Source organism: Pipra filicauda, unplaced genomic scaffold, assembly GCF_003945595.2.
Source record: "Pipra filicauda isolate LSUMZ 115617 unplaced genomic scaffold, ASM394559v2 scaffold291_size933811_pilon, whole genome shotgun sequence".
NCBI lineage: Eukaryota > Metazoa > Chordata > Aves > Passeriformes > Pipridae > Pipra > Pipra filicauda.
In genome coordinates, this window is record NW_024104411.1 from 123837 (window position 1) to 140428 (window position 16592).

The window sequence follows — 16592 nt, forward strand, 5'->3', positions numbered from 1 at the left end:
AGAAATATAGATAGGATGTTCCTGCCTAATTTGGGAAAAGGAAATAAAACTGAGCAAGTAGTACTTGTATTCATGCAGTCTGTCCTTTGCTGTCTGGGGTGTCATGGAATCATCTATGATTTGGGTTGGAAGGGCCTCATTAGGTTGATTAGAGGGTCCTACAGGTCGTGCATTGATGATGACCTTGTGTGTGTGTGTTCCTTGGTAGGTGCTGCCAGCTGGTGTTTGCTTTTTGCAGAGGACGTGCAGTACCGCACGAAGACCTGTTCTAGCTGAACCTCCAAATGACTCACTTATTCCCTTATTATTTTATTTCCGTCCACTAAAGAAGGTGAATGGCATTTTGGAGAGCCCCACAGGCACGGGGAAGACCCTCTGCCTGCTGTGTTCTACCCTGGCTTGGCGGGAGCACTTCAAGGACACCATCTCAGCCCGGAAAATCGCTCAGCGTCTGCACGGGGTGGAGCTGTTTCCCGACAGACCCCTGTCCTCCTGGGGCACTGCTGCCACGGATGGTGATGTCCCGAGTGAGTACCACCACCTTTGCCCTCAGGGATGTCAGTCAACACTTGCTTTTGTCTATCTCTTATGATAAACACATGATTATAGAAGTTATGGAGCTGTTGTTGAGCGGCTGAAGCACAGTTTCACCGTTTTATAGGTTTTTCAGGGTGTTTCACATGGTTTTCATTTTTTCTTACAACGTTAGAAACTCATTTAGCTCATCTGGTGGGTGTGAGTTGTTAGATGACAGAATTTCCTGCTGTCTCTACAAGGCAAACTGTTACCATAGTACCAGCTGGGAAAAGAGGCTAAGAATATCCCTAGTTCTTCTGTCCCTGCTCATAATGTTTTTCTGCTTTTTTCCTCTTCTGTTTGGCAGCTTATTACACTGACATTCCGAAAATAATTTATGCCTCCAGAACTCACTCCCAACTTACACAAGTCATTAACGAGTTGAAGAACACAGTCTACAGGCAAGTATGATTTAGGGTAGTGTTGCTATTCAAAGCAAAGGTGGACAAACCCATCTGATGTAGTTATTGTTTGAACTTCTGTGGATGGATATAAAAAGCTATATCCAGAGAAATGTCATTCCCTTACTGTGCCTGAATAGAACCTGGATTTCATTGTTGTTGGGTCTGGTTTATTTTAATACTCCACAGCTTCTCTTATCTTCTTCAATCATAGAATTTTCTGAATTTAGTATGGTTTTGGTTCTTCACTTGGCACATTTACTTATAAAATTACCTTTTCTAATTCCCTTTCTTTATATTCTTCCTGGGCATTTCTTTAAGGCAGCGGGAAGCTGTTACCAAGCTGAATTCCTCAGGCTGATGTAAATCTATGAAGAACTTTGTGGGTTTGTTGTACCAATGCCTGTCACAGTTTTCAGCTGTTGACCTGCCAGTGTGTGGCCGAGCTCTTTGGACAGGCAGTAGTCATTTGTTTATATAGTTCTTGTAAAGATACAACCTTGTGATAAGCAAAAAAAAAATAAATATTGTGAATGTTTGTAGAGCATCAGTTCTGTCACAACCTTGCTCTGAACATCCCCACCAGCTCAAAATGTCTTGTAATGGATGACAGGCCCAGCTGACTGGGCTAAACTGTCATAACAGAACCCAGACTTTGTGGTGGATGGTGTAAGATGCTGCTGTTACCTCCTGCTGTGAGCTGCTGCTGCTGCTTATTAACACTCTCTGCTGCCACAGAAATGCAGTGCCAGAAAGCCAAATAACATGTGCAACAGTTACAGACAGATTAATTTACTTGTTCCGGTTTTTACCCTTGTTTTGAGCTCATCTGTTTCTCCTGAATCTTTCGCTTTTGATACATTGAATCTAGACACTTGCAACTCTGCTCTTCTTTCTTGCCTTGTTTTTAACATTGGTTTTTTGTATCCTGTTTGAACAGGCCAAAGATATGTGTGTTGGGATCCAGAGAGCAGCTTTGCATCAATCCTGAAGTGAAGAGACAGGAGAACAACCACATGCAGGTGAGATCAGAGCCTAGAGAGGATGTACAGGGAGAACACGGAGGCTTTTGTGTCATTTGTGTGTCATTCTTCACTCTGATGTTGTTTAAACCACTGGGGGCAGTAGGGAAACACAGTAGCTGTAAATGTGGTTCAAGGAACTTTTAGTTTCTAGTTTTGTGAGTGCAAAATATGATTCTGAGTCTCTGGTGACATTTTCTGTCCAGAGAAGGATCACAGAATCACAGATGTCACTGTGTAGAACATGACAGTTAATATTTTGTGCTTCACTTTCTGACCTGCCTCTTAAGTGTTTGTCAAGAACGATAATAATTTAGATAGTGCTTCAGTTATTGATTTACCTGTTATTTTTACAACATCAAGGATTAACAGTTTTGAAGAGTACTAATGGCAAAACACAGCAAAATTGTCTCAGAGCAGCTGAGTGTTCTGTGCTGCAAAAAAGAGAGCCTGACTTGCAATGTGGACAGAGGGACACGTGATTTTAAAGCTGAAGAATTGTAATTAGCCTTATTAATTATCTGGTGCTAGAGAAAATTGGTATCTCCTCACCCCTTAACCTGCTTCTCAGTGCTTGACAAGCTGTGCCACTGTGGGCTAAAATAGACTTTGTTTTGCAGATCTACATGTGCCGAAAGAAAGTGATGGTTCGTGCTTGTCACTTCTATAACAATGTGGAAGGTGAGTTGGGCTCACCTTTACTTCACCTGGAAGCAAAGCCCCATTTTCTGGGGAGGGAGAGGTTTGCTAGGCACGTAGAAAAGTTTGGAAGAGTTGGCAGAATCTATCTGTGTTTTGCTCTGTGTTACTGTCTTTCAAGAATGAAATGTTAATGGGTGAGTGTGATGATCAGAGTAACAAGAAGTCTTTGTGTGATACCTTTACCTAAGCTGATGGCTTTAATGTCATGTTTTACAGAAAAGAGTACAGAGAAAGAACTGATTGAACCAATCATGGATATTGAAGACTTGGTTAAAAATGGAAACAAGCACAGGTGAAGGATCCCCTCTGACCTTCCTCCCCCTGACTTGTGAAAATAATGAACACTACTTTTCTGCTCACTCTTATTATTACCTTTGTATATCATAGTTCACGAATTTTGAATGCAATCTTAATATTTCTGCAAGTATTATAGTTTGTATTACTTTTTTTAAACAGAGCTTGTCCTTATTATCTCTCTCGAAGCCTGAAGCAGCAAGCAGACATTATTTTTATGCCTTACAACTATTTGCTAGACTCAAAGGTAACATATGTATTTGCTTTTAAATACAATTGTACTTCTGTTTGTCTTATGTTGGCTTTCAGTGGATAAGCTGTGAAGAATGATGCCTAGCAAGTGGATGCATTATGTGGATACTTCAAAACTGATCAAACCCCAGTTCAAGTTCAGAACCATAGAGGGTGACATTTTGAGGGTTCTCTGTAAATTCTTTCCTACAGTTAAGAAATTGTTTGTTTGTTTGTTTGTTTGAGATGTTTAGATTTTTGTAGAATTAGCTTTGTAGAATGTGGTGCCCTTCTGGTTGGGGATATTCACCTTCTGGACACAAACCTTCAGTCACACACTATGCAGTATTTTTGCATGTATCCTGAGACATTTTTGTTTCTGCAGCAGCTGCATGATTTCTAGAATAAGGAAACTTCAGTAGAGATTGGACATATCCCTTGGAAATAATCCCTTGGAAGTAATGATTTTTTACTACAACAAAGCTGTTGTAATAAGTTGCCCATATTTCATGGATAGAAAATGAAACCTCTGAAAACTCTGTTGAGGAAACTAATGTGCTGACATCTTCATGCAACTTGGAGTAATTCATGAATTATAGCAAAACCCAGATTATGCTCCACTGCTGCAGAAGGACCAAATGCTTAATAAATTAAAAACTAAATTTAAAAAGTATCCTAAGCACCATAAGCAAAGAAGCTCTGTGAAATGAGGTTACATGGTGTGGTACCGGTGGGGGTGTTTTCAGAGCATCCACTTCTTGCAAAGACAACAAAATTTGTCAATACAAGACAAATGCCCTGCTTCACACTCCACTCCAATTGCCAAAAATAGTAACTGAAATGAATTCTGTTAAACTTGTACATCCCAGTATGGTACATCTGAGGTTATTTGTTTATAACAAGTCGTAACCTCTGTAAACTTTTACATGATGCATTTTAACACCTTCGTTTCCAGAGAAAGTGATTCTGTGGTTTCTGTATTGATTAGCCACAGCCTTTACTTGCTGTTTTTCCAAAGGGAAAAACCAACCCAGCTTCAAAGTAGATGAAAACCCAAATCATCCAATTTCCCAGCCAATCAAATCCATACTTCTCAGTGGCCTTTCTGTCCATTCCCTTGTTCTCTTTTTTTATCTTTAGAGTCGGAAAGCTCACAACTTAGACCTGAAGGGGACTGTGGTAATACTTGATGAAGCTCACAATGTGGTAAGTTGTTCTGGTCTGTTGCCATTTTTCATCCACAGAGAAAATAGACTTGTGTCCAATTACAAACAGTCTATAAAATCTGTACTCAAATGTATGGTTTTGATACTCATTATCACAAACAGTTCTTGTTTCCATGACAGTTAAAGGTTTGTGATTTAAGTTACAGTCCTTTGACACTGCTTTTTTTGACACTGTTTTTTTACAAGGGGATAGTTTCTTTCTGAAAGGTGCATCTCCAAATTTATGAGGTGCTTATTTTCTTGGAGACTTCTCTTCCAGGGTCTAAGAAATCATGAAAGATCCATTCTTGAAGCTCAGCTGCATCAGCTCCCCCAAGTGCAATAGATAGCAGACACGGCTCTTGTAATATTTCCAAGTCTTCACTCATAGAGGAAAACAAGAAAAAACAAATAGTGCAGCGTTGTGAGTTCTTCTTTTAACTGGCTCAAAACTGCAGCCCTTTGCCTAAATGATGAATTGCAAAGGAACTTGAAATATGTCCCTTTTTTCTGCCACATGAAGAACCTCCTAGTGGGATTTCTGCTGAACAGCTGTGGTTTCTGGTCTGATTGCATGTGTCCTTTCAGTAAACAGCCACACCAAGGTCTACTGTGCTTCACTAGAGAGTGAAATTGCATAGTTGCATTCAGTATTTGCTCCTTTCACCAGAATATCTGTTTTTCTGTTGAAAAATGAATGGAGATCCAGACATAGTTGTTTGGGGTTTGGATTTTTTTTTCCCTTTGTAGTGTTTAAAAAGTACTAGTTGATGTGCCTGCATGCAGAAGCTAACTAGAACAGCTACTCTTTTTGCAATAGTTCTCTGATGGTATTGCCTGTTCCAGGTTAATATGTGGAAACTTAGTGATTACCCCAAAATAAAATGGATTTATTTCTGATTAGATTGTTTACACATGCAGCTAGCTCAGCTTTTTTTTTTCTTTATAACTTGTTTCTTCATAGCTATTGCAGTCAAATTTTTGTGTAGGTTAGACCTTACAATTTATCTTTGTTCCTTGGGGAAAATGATTCTTTTTGTGAATGAAAATTTCTGGCAAAACTGTATGTGAATTAATTTTCAAAGTCAGAGAGAGTTTTGTCAAATTTGTCGGTTATGAGTGTTTAAACCATTACTTCTTTTTTAATAGAAAGTGTGTTTCCTTCCTTTTCTTTAATAGTATTTATTTATTCTGCCATGTGTTTTGGCCCAAGTTTTACGTAGGAATAATAAACATTTTACTGTGGTTTTTTATTTTTGTTTTCCTTTTCATGGTGTCCCTTCCCTTTATTCTCCACATCCTCATCTCTGCAAAATGAAGAGGGGCAAGGATCATGTCTTCCTATGAGTGAATATAGGGATACAAGTATTTTCTAAGAGTGTGAGAGGGACCAGAAGTAGCTTTTTTGAAGGACGAACTGATTCTCTAAGTAAAAAATTTCCTGTTTGAACAGTTTGTCATCAAACAATTACTGTCTGTACTCTGTAGAATGTTAATAACATGGACAAGGCAAAATCTGTTCTACATTTCAGAAAAAAAGGACACTTAGTAAAAGTCAGTCTTCAGGTGCTTATAAAATGTCCTCTGGCCTGAGCTGGAGATCAGAAATGAAATCAAGCCCAGTCATCTGGACTTCATCATCTCTGACATTGCCCGAGCAAACAGCACACAGAGCAGTCAGAAAAATTCTTCCATTGCTTATATTTTAGGAGAGGTTGTGTGAGGAGTCCTCTTCCTTTGACCTGACTCCCTATGATTTGGCTTCGGCGATGGACGTGATAAACGTCGTCCTGGAGGAACAAGCCAAAGTCGTTCAACAGAATGAAATCAATGCTGAATTCAACATGGAGCTGGCCAGTTCAGGTTTGTTGGCAACCACAAATCGCTGTTCCTCTGGGATTATAGGGTGCCACTGGAAAATACTGTTAGGGAAAGTTTCTGGGAAGTTTACGCTCTCATTAGTGGATAAATTATTGTTAATTAGTAATTGCTGCCAGACACGGAAAGATTTGATGAAACCAATGTGACATGAGGGGTCATGGGAAATAACAGGGAGGGGAACACGGAAGATGTCTTTCCATACACACAGTTCTAGCCTTCATAGTTGTAATTTGTGAAAAGGCACAAAGAAACTGGGAATGAAATAGGCATGAAACAACCTCTTTGAAATCTTTCCTTTCTTCAACAGGACTGAACATGGAACTCGAAGATATAGCAAAGATCAAGAGTAAGCTTATATCTTGTGTTGTTGAAAACCGTTGTTGAAAGAGGCTCAAAAAGTCAGCAACTATAAATCAAGCTCATGTAGCATTTCCATAGACCTTGCTTGTAATGCTGACATTCATGGAAGCTTAAGTTGTCTGGCTTGTTCCAGGAATTTTGTGAAGTGTTTAGTTAATTTTTTCTCAAGAAGAGAGATTTGGCAGATGAATGCATTGCTTCCTTCTTTGCTAGAAATTCCCTTGTTTTCTGATCTTGGAATTACATTAGTTGCATCATTCTGCTGGAACAACATGATGCTACCTGAAGTTAACAGCAAGAGCTGAGATGTCTCACGTTTACAAAGCATTTCTAAAACCAACTTTCCCTGTCTATAAAGAAGAGTTTAACATTTATCTTGTGACTTAAGCTTCATCTAGGAATTGAGATCATGGAAGTTCTTAGAGTTGAATATGAATATTTAAAGATGATACCTAGGAAATTGGTTTTGATCATTTTGATTTGTTTACAGACTGAAGAGAACAGCTGGGCTGCTGTCTTTGGTAACAGCCTTTGTAATAAAGTACGTTTGAAAAAGAGGCTTAGATATGTCCCAGAAGTTAGTTTCTGTGCACCCTGACTTTTTCCTCTCTTGATTCTCTTGAAGAAATTCTTCTTCAACTAGAAAGTGCTATTGATGCAGTGGAGCTGCCACTGAATGGTAATGGAGTCACCAAAGAGGGAAGGTAAATTTCTTCTCATTAATAAGTTTACATGTTAAAAGTACAGCAAATTCTAGACCCAGGTGGAGCTGGGTGAGCTGTTGGGCTCTAGCCCTATTCTAGTTTCTGGGAATAGTATTTATTGACAGCTTTGGGTTTCCTTAAATCCCCTGTCCGTGGTAATCATTATTTCTGGTGGAACTTACTGGTGTTTCAAGAGTGGATATGTGTGTATGCCTTGGGTATTCTGTGCTGGAAAGAAGCTCCTTTCAATTTTGTGTTGTGATTTAGGCACAGGTACCAATGCTGCAGTGAGCTGTTTGAGGCACCTCAGAGCTCTGCAAGTCTATTCCTACCTAAACTAATGCCTGCTGTACATTGTAAAAATAATCACGGAAATTGCATGCAAATCTGCTTCTAAATTAATATGTTGGAGAGAAATCATGGAAAATGGGAGTGATGTAATCAATGTGCTTTCTGTCATGTCAATATTATCCGCTCTATTTATAAGCAAACGCTTAATTCCTGTAAAATTTTCTTTCTCATGGAGACAGAAACATGTTTTACTGCTTGATGGTGAAATTGTTGTTATGAAAGAGTAACAGTAATTGTGTCCATGTGATTCTCTACAGTGTTTACCCATTTCTGCTTTTTCTTTGTAAATTGCAGCTACATCTTTGATCTGTTTGCAGAGGCTCAAATAACATTCCAGACCAAATCCTCCCTCTTGGAGTCACTGGAGCAAATTTTACAGTATCTTTCAGGCCGTAAGTGTATAAACTTGTTAGTTGTTTCACTCAGGCTTTTCTCTTTAGTGCAGGTGATTGGAAGTTTGCATTGTTAAGGGGGAGGAGGAGAAAGGCTTCTTTGTTTAGAATTAAATTGTAAAGCTTTTAAAAACTAAAATCTGACTGTGAGGACCTGTGTCTTTTTATTAAGACTTGCAGCAGGGTCCTCTGCGTGGAAACATGTTTTTTGTCTGTTCATGCAACAGAACTAATTTTAAGAACCACTTTGTGTCAAAACCTGGGTGTGTGCCAGCATGTGCATGTGCATCCATAGAGGAATTTTGCACAGACACTATTTTTCTGCAAAACCAGGTGCATTGTGGGGTGAAGCTTGTTGACATTTTGCTGATGGCCCCTTTAGTGTTTCAAGTTCTTCCCTGGTAATGGAGTCAAGAAATATAAATGTTGGGAATCACATAATGTGGGGTTTTTTTCCTTCATTTAACAAGCTTCTGTTCTGCTGTCTGCCAGCATCTTGTTCTTAGTTTGCCCTTCTGGAAAGAAAATTCTCCAACTTCTACATGTGTTAAGAAAATGATTTACTTCTTACTAGCAGACTCTTCAGAAAAAAACATTGAAGGGACTAGAATAGACTGTTAGTTCTGCAAGTGCATCCTAGGACAACACATCTATCCTTCCTTTTTCTTTCCCCAGCATCTTTGTCCTTTTAGGCTGTTTGACAGGTGCATCTGTTGATCATTTCTGCTCTCAAATCCCCACCATCCATGTATTTCATATGTTCCTTTAGCTGCTCCTCTAATCACCGTTTCAAGCACACTAGAGCTGATTGGGAAGGGCTATTTATAGCTGGAGCAAAGGTTTTTAGCAAGGTTTTTTTAGCAAAGGTTAATTTTCTCTCTGCATAATGGACTAGTCAGTTTTCTGTTCTTTTTTCCGTGACACTAATATAAGATACATGAGCTTTTGAAAAAAGTAACCAAACTTTAAATGTGTTTATCTTGGTTTTGATTAGCTCCTATCCAATTTTTAGTCTAGAGGAACCTTAAGAAGTTTATGTAATTTTCTCAGATGACAGTTTCCCAGTGTGTTACAATTTTCCTGGCTTGCAATGCCAGTTTTATGTTTCTCCTTGCATCTTGAATAATGATGAAAAACTTGAAATCATTTGTTTGTTCAGATAATAGTTTCAAGGCTTTGTATTCAGCATGTTGAGCTGCTCGGATAAGATGTGGATATATACAAGAGGATGTATATTTGTGTTGTAAGAATTGTGTGTTTCTGTCTCCAGGTACTGGGATATTTATCAATACATCTGGATTGCATAAACTCTCAGATATTATCCAGGTAAATAATTAATGTGTCCTCTATAAACATCTGAAGGACAGAAGAGTTGGTTTAAAAGGTGTAGAAAGGCATTGGATCCATTTTATTTTTGATGGTGTGTACACTTGTGCAGTGGTACAAGTCTATAGTTTCTGAGGAAAAAGCTGCTGCCTGATGGGATGGTCTAATGTGATTTTTGCACAGGTTGTTCTTTTGCGTTTCTGGTCTCTCCTTTTGGAGATGCTGGATTTAAACTAGCCTGGATTTAGCCTCCACCAGGTGGAGCTGGGTTATTGAGCTCTTTGCTTTTTAGCAGCAGCATTTCAGAATACGAGACCTTCTCATGAAATAACAGGACAGGCTAAGGATAAAAAGCAAACAAAAGATAATTTAACTGCATTTTTTTTTTCATTTAATTATTAACTTAAGAGATCACTAAAACAAAAGTCTTTTCAGTGCTGCAGGAACCGAATGTGACACCTGTGGGTACCCACATAATGCTTTCAGTCCTCTCCCCGGTGTGCACTTCCAAAACTTTGATTATGAAAATTCTGAGCCCCATAAAATTAGGGGGTACAGTGGGCCAGTGTCCTGTCCAACATATGTGTCCAGAGGGGCACCAGAGAATAACACCCCGTTTAAAACTAAAAATGAAGAAATGTATTCAAAGTTTGCAAACCTGCATAATAAAGACAAGCTACCTGTCTGTGTTTTAAATGATCCTGGTAGATTTGCAATACTGAACTCTGAATGGATGGATGTTTGTGAGGGTGTATTTACAGTGGCATACACAGGATTTAATTTTTTTATGAGCGGTTAAACAAAACCTTTATGTATGTTCTGATACAGTAATAGCAATTTGTGTATGCTGGTACCAAAATGATTTATACTGGGTGGTGATGTCACTGTTCTGAGGGCAAGGTGAGGTTGTGCCTAATTTAAATTGGTTTCTCAGAGATTCAAAGCTGAGAGATGAGAAAATTCAGAAGTAGGAGCGAGGTCTCCTGATCCCAGTGACCTGTGCTACAGGCCTGGGGATAATTGTCTGGGTGTGCTCTTTTAAGCTGTGGATAGTGACTTGAATTTGGAAGAGAAAACTCAGATCCCTTTTCTGCTGCTGAGGACATGCACATGGACAGTCACTGCAAATGATCTGCCATGGGATAATTTGCTATCCTGAGATATTTTAAAGTAGGACCAGGACAGAGTTTTCGTTGGTTAAACACAGTGCTTGCTGCTTGCAGAGCCTTGTCTTTGAGTCTTAATTTATCATCAACTTGTTTCAATTAGTAGTCAATTTTTTTCTTCCTTTTTGAAGAACACTTACCAAAATCACCATATCTTTGGCTATTTTTCAGAAGTAAATATTTCCAGGAATTGTATTTTTTTCCCCCGCTGGTGGAGAACATCTTTCTTGTTTCAAATAGCTGATATTATTATGAGTGTGGGTAATTCCTTTTAAATGTCTGAAGAAATTTTGTTTAGAAAAATTAACAGGGGTTATAAATATTTGAGAACAACAGCTGTTGTCATTGAAGTTGAACTGGAATGTCATATGTTTGAAACAGCATCATCTGTTGTCCTGAGACATCACATATGGGAAAGGAGAAAAAGCATAACTGTTGATAGAAACTTTTAATTTAATGGACAGCTAGATATGATTACAACTTGATTGTTTTTCTAAGCAGAGTGTTATTAGGGTTGAGTATCACGGATGACATTTTGGTCTGAAGGAATGGAAAGAGTTCTTTTATGCTCAGTTGTGACTGTGATCTTGTGAATGTGTTCGTTTATCCACAGCTAGAGTCATGAACAGTGTGAATGATAATACTGTCATCTGTATAGTTTGAATATATTTAGATATTGGCTTGTATTTTTAGAACAATGAGAGAACCATGTGGTTAGCAGGAGTCGCCTATGAAAATCTTATTTATTCAAGAATCTCTGTCTTATTAAATAACAGGAGCAAGGAGATATATTTAAGGTTATCACAGCAGTAACTTTTGTGAAGGTACTTCTCAGTGCAAAAAACACATTTGGGAATTTGCTGGAAGCAAAAATCAAAAATATATATGTATAAAAAGTAGTGTGGCCAGCAGGACCAGGGAGGTGATTGTTCCTCTGTGCTGGGCAATGGTGAGGCCTCACTTCAAGTGTTGTGTCCAGTTCTGGGCCTCCTTGTGGCAAGAAGGATATTGAAGACCTGGAGGTCCAGAAGAGGGAACAAAGCTGGGGAAGAGTCTGGAGCAGCTGAGGGAGCTGGGGAGGCTCAGCCTGGAGAGAAGGAGGCTCAGGGGGGACGTTCTCGCTCTCTGCAACTCCCTGACAGGAGGGGGGAGCTGGGGGGGGGTCGGGCTCTGCTCCCAGGGAACAAGGGACAGGACAAAAGGAAACAGCCTTAAGCTGTGCCAGGGGAGGCTCAGGTCGGACATCAGGAAAAATAGAGGAATTTTTTCACAGAAGGGGCAGTCATGCATTGGAACAGAGTGCCCAGGGAGGTGGTGGAATCACCATCCCTGGAGGTGTTCAAGGGAAGGCTGGATGTGGCACTCGGTGCTCTGGTCTGGTTGGTGCTGTGGGGGTCGGTCACAGGTTTCTCTCGATGGTCTTGGAGGTGTTTCCCAACCTCAATGATTCTGTGATTCTGTTCACCTCCATTTTGCAGACAGTGTTCAACATCGATCCCCCAGAAGGCAGCACAACAGGTTTCCTTCCACATCAGGCAATATCTAAATATTACAAGGTATGAGATTTTTTGTGTGCTGCGTTTTTCCTCTCTGCTATTTCATCCCTGTGCTTAGTGTATCCAAGATTCAGAAGGATGTGGACAGTGTAGCAAATTATGATATTAATTACAGGAAGGGAAAAAAAAACCCAGAACAAAAAAACCCCACCAAAGGAACTATATTTAGTTTAGATTCTGAGAAGGGAGCTACACAGCAATTTTTGAAGAAACTAAAATGAAATTAGGAAAGTGCAGCAAATGTGAATTTCTGAAAACTTTGATACTGCATATTATGCAAGAATTGTTGTGTTCTTCCAGTAATCTGTTCTTTTTAGTTTAGCCCATTGCCAAGCAAGTTCAACAGAACCACTGAACCTCCTTCCCCGAAGTCGTTACAGTTTATTCAGAGTTTAGAACTTATGGGCTGTGCTGCTGTAATGAATGTAAGGAACAGATCTTTTTCTAGATATCATATTAAGTTTAAAACTTGATGCTATTTTGGTTGCCAAATGAAGCAAGTCCAGAATAGTATTTTATTTCTAGCCTGCATGTTTTATGCTGGTGGAAATACCCAAGTAATGAGGTTCTGTGTTTCTGCTCAAAGCCACTCTCATAATCTGACTCAGAATGACTGGTTGAATGAACTTTTTTGGTTCTTAGAAAGTTATGAAACACCGGAAGCAAAACAGGAAAGAGGAAATAATACAGCCTTAGTAACAGTGTAAGAGTGACACTAATTACGTTAATTACTCTTAAGATGGGCTAGCTTTTTTGAAGGATGAACTGCAAGTTCCTTTCTGTAGCCATTTCTAGAAATGTTTTTTATTTTCTTTCAGGTACATATTCATGTGGATAACAGTAATCAGAAAAAGAAACAAAGGACAGATCTCTGGAATTCATCATCTTCAACAAAACAAGGTACAGGACTGATCTTGGGGAGGTTCACGCAAAAGCTGAATTGAAAACTCCTTAACTGCTCCTTTCTGGTGCAAATAAAAGAAAACAAGCACAGCTCCATTGTGGATATGATAAGCTGGGGAGGTGCTTTTTACTTTTATAATTACTTCTAAAGGTGAGGTGACATAAACCATCTCAGTGTAAAAATTCCTTGGTGCTTTGTGAACTGCTGGAGTTCTTCTTGGGCAATTATTCCAGTGAAAGAAAATAATCTCCATGATGGAATGGTTGGTTGTATTGGTGTAGAGAAAATCTTCAGAGCAACCCAAGAATGGGAAACCCTCCTTCAGGCTTGATTCTGAGGTTTATGACATGTTCTGTTCTCCTCATACCAGCTGTATTTCTCTGCATAACTGTTGTGTTAAACACAAAATTAGTGTTGAATAAGGCCTGTAACCACATTTTTTACAAGAAGGAGACTCATGTATAGCTACGATGCTGAAAAAGTGTGCCAAAGGTATCAAAAGAGTAAACTCCATGAATGTTCTCTGTTGAAATGACTCATTGTGGAGGTGTTACAATTGGTTGGCTCATTCTCAAGCTCTGCAGTGATTTAACAGGGATCTTGGCCAGATCATGTGAATTCTTTGCCATAAAATGCCATGCCTTGAGGCACTGTTGCCTTCTCTGGGAAGACCTACTTTGAGCAACTTCCTAAGTTCTTCAGAGCGTGTTGTCAGTTCTTGATAGTTTCAGCCTTAACTATACTTTTCAGTCCTTGTTCAGTTGAGCTTTCTCCCTCTCCTTGTCTCTCTCTTCCCACCTGTTTTGTTCCTTATGCTCTGCATAACTTGGGATCTGGAACAACCTCAATATAGCCATGCTTCAAAACAACATATTTAGAAGAAAAGAAACTTGGCTTCTGAATCAAAGTTTATCCTAAGCCTCCTGTAAAGCTGCACCGAGCTTGGCTTTGTTGGACTTCAGCATTTATTTTTAATATTTTTTTTAATAATTAGATGGAAAACAAAAGGTTTTCTGATTGGAGAAGAGAAATATAGATCCCTTTACCTGTGCTTTCTTAACAGAACATTCTCCAAGGATCTTTGTACATACTTTGCCTCGTAACTATCAACTTAGTTAAGTGCTCAGTAATATGTGTTTCACAGAAGTCCTTTAAGGACAAAAGTAACGGTTTTCAAAGAATGAATTTCCACAAATTTAATGGTTTTGCACGTAACATCCCCTTAAATGTTTCCACAAATTTAGTACTGTTTGGTTATCTGCAGATGTTTTCCTGAGATGTTGCTCAATTGGAGTTTAAAGTTACGGGAATAAATCTAAGAAGATTTAGTTAAAGATCTGTTCAGGAAAAGGCTACTGCAGACACTTTGAGTTTATTGCATAATTTGGAGGATTTGTACGCAAAAATACAAAGCAGTCAGAGAATTCTGTGACTTAGTAGATGCATTCTGATATATTTGCTTTTCAAATAAAAACCGTATTTACAAGTACATGTGCAACAGACCCGAGCTTGTTGAGACTTGTGCTATGTGCAAGCCTAGCAGAGGCCAGACATGACTGATCAAGTCTCTGGTTTCCTGTGGTGATATAGTTAATGGTATAGAAATAGTTTAAGCATTTAAGAATAGCTGTTTTCCAATGATTTGGTGGAAATTATCCGCTCAAGCATCGTTCTCTACAAACTGCAATTGGTGAGGAAAAGGGGCATAGCTTGGGATGGCTGATGAGATTCCTGCCCGAGCCATCTATGCACAGATGCTGCCTTATGTCACCAATATTGAACTGTTGCAGTTTTACATTAAGATAAAACACCCTTACTCTTGGTTTGCTCTAAATCACCGTGTTGCAAAGTGTTAGCAAGCCATTTCTCCTTGGATTTAGCTGTCCTTGTGCCAGGAGTGGAAAGAGCTGCTGCAGGGATCTGCTTTGTGTGACACCCAACACTTCCTTCTGGCGAATGGGACCTTTAAAATGGATTTAATATTGTTAAACTTGAAGACATAACTGCAGCACAGCTGACTAAAAATGTACTGCAATCCCAAGCTCTCCAGGAACTGGATAACTGGTGTCTGGCAGCCATCATGCTGAGTTAGAGAAATTTGTTTCCAGCTGAGCACTGATGAGGGAAATGTGAGTGGTTGGTGTCTTCTTCCAGGCCATCCCATATTGGCCCAGTTTGCTTTTATGCTGGAATTTCTTGGGCTCCTGACGTGAGTTTGCTCTTGTCTTTGGATACTTTTTGGCCTGTCCACATACAGATCCAAGCTGATTTGCACCAATTCTTAGTGTGATTTAAAGAGATACAAAACTCGCTAAATTTTGGAATGTGATTTTTCTAGAATTTGGGCATTGTCTGTATGGGTTTGCCCAAATGAGATGGAAGGGCAAAACTTTAGCTAAGAATAGATGTTCTCTTGTAATTCAAAGCAGTAAGTGACTCACTGGACAGATATTGATGGGGATTTCCTGAAAATGTCAACTTTTTTTTTTGGAAATACAGGCTTGGAGTGAAGTGTGTAAATTTAAAAGACATGCACAGATACTTGGATGTAGGTATTTATTTTTTTTTCCACTGAAACTAATCATACAGAATGGAATCAGAAACAAAAACTCATGTTTTATTTGGCTGCTCTTGTTCCTGACCTAGATGTTTGTTTCCTTCCCCTGTTCCCGTGTCTCTGAGAAGCTGGTGCGAAGTTTTCAGCAAGGCCAACAGTGGTACAACTCTTAAGCTGACCAGTGATATAAATGATTGGTGTGATTCATCTGTGTTTCTTTATATTCTTTCTGTTGATAACTTACAGTATGCCAGATTTCCAGTGTCACACTTACTGCATATCCACATCCCACAGAAGATTTGAGCTGAAAGGTTTGGCAGTCGCCTGTGGGGAAAGTGGAAAGTTTAGATGGAAGGTTTATAGCCATTGGAAACTCCTCATGGAGAAAGGGTTCTTTTTTCCAAGCAAGTGAAGGGTTGGAGATCTTTTCTTGTATTAGTATATTATGAGGGAGCAATGACCTTTTAATGAATAGTAATTAAATCTGAGAAGGACCAAAGCAGAACATACCATAGATCTGGAATTTTACCTTCAAATGCTGCCCGTTTTACTTTCAGAAGTTCATGTGCAATGTGCCATATGCTAATTTTTCCACGTAGACTTGCTTCCTAATGTTTTCTCTTTGTTTGATACAGGAAAGACTTTAAGCTATTGGTGTTTCAGCCCTGGCTACAGCATGCACGAGCTCGTTCGACAGGGAGTCAGGACAATTATCCTCACAAGTGGGACTCTCTCCCCCCTCTCATCATTTACAATGGAAATGCAGATGTGAGTACCTAGATGTGGGAACAGTGCCATTCCTGAAAGTGCAAATCTGCTCTCGTGATTTTAGGGTTTATTTCAGGGTTTTTGAGTGTTTTTCCAGAAAAGCTGTGGATGCCCCATCCCTGGAAGTGTCCACAGCCAGATTGGACGGGGCTTGGAGCAACCTGGGGAAGGTGTCCCTGCCCATGGGAGGGGCTTG

At 39.4% G+C, this 16592-nt stretch overlaps 1 protein-coding gene across 7 annotated transcripts in view; it reads left to right on the top strand.

The window, feature by feature from the left end:
* The window catches only part of RTEL1 (regulator of telomere elongation helicase 1), a 45759-nt gene that overhangs the window by 1295 nt on the left and 27872 nt on the right, over window positions 1-16592 (top strand). For all 7 annotated transcript variants that reach the window (XM_027710624.2, XM_027710625.2, XM_039382963.1 and 4 more), the window contains exons 3-17: window positions 329-527; window positions 884-977; window positions 1918-1999; window positions 2620-2680; window positions 2918-2993; window positions 3158-3242; window positions 4367-4432; window positions 6141-6294; window positions 6620-6658; window positions 7298-7376; window positions 8022-8119; window positions 9390-9445; window positions 12090-12167; window positions 12986-13067; window positions 16264-16396. In XM_027710624.2, the coding sequence (XP_027566425.1) occupies window positions 329-527; window positions 884-977; window positions 1918-1999; window positions 2620-2680; window positions 2918-2993; window positions 3158-3242; window positions 4367-4432; window positions 6141-6294; window positions 6620-6658; window positions 7298-7376; window positions 8022-8119; window positions 9390-9445; window positions 12090-12167; window positions 12986-13067; window positions 16264-16396 (1382 nt within the window). The remainder of the gene's footprint in view (window positions 1-328; window positions 528-883; window positions 978-1917; window positions 2000-2619; window positions 2681-2917; window positions 2994-3157; window positions 3243-4366; window positions 4433-6140; window positions 6295-6619; window positions 6659-7297; window positions 7377-8021; window positions 8120-9389; window positions 9446-12089; window positions 12168-12985; window positions 13068-16263; window positions 16397-16592) is intronic.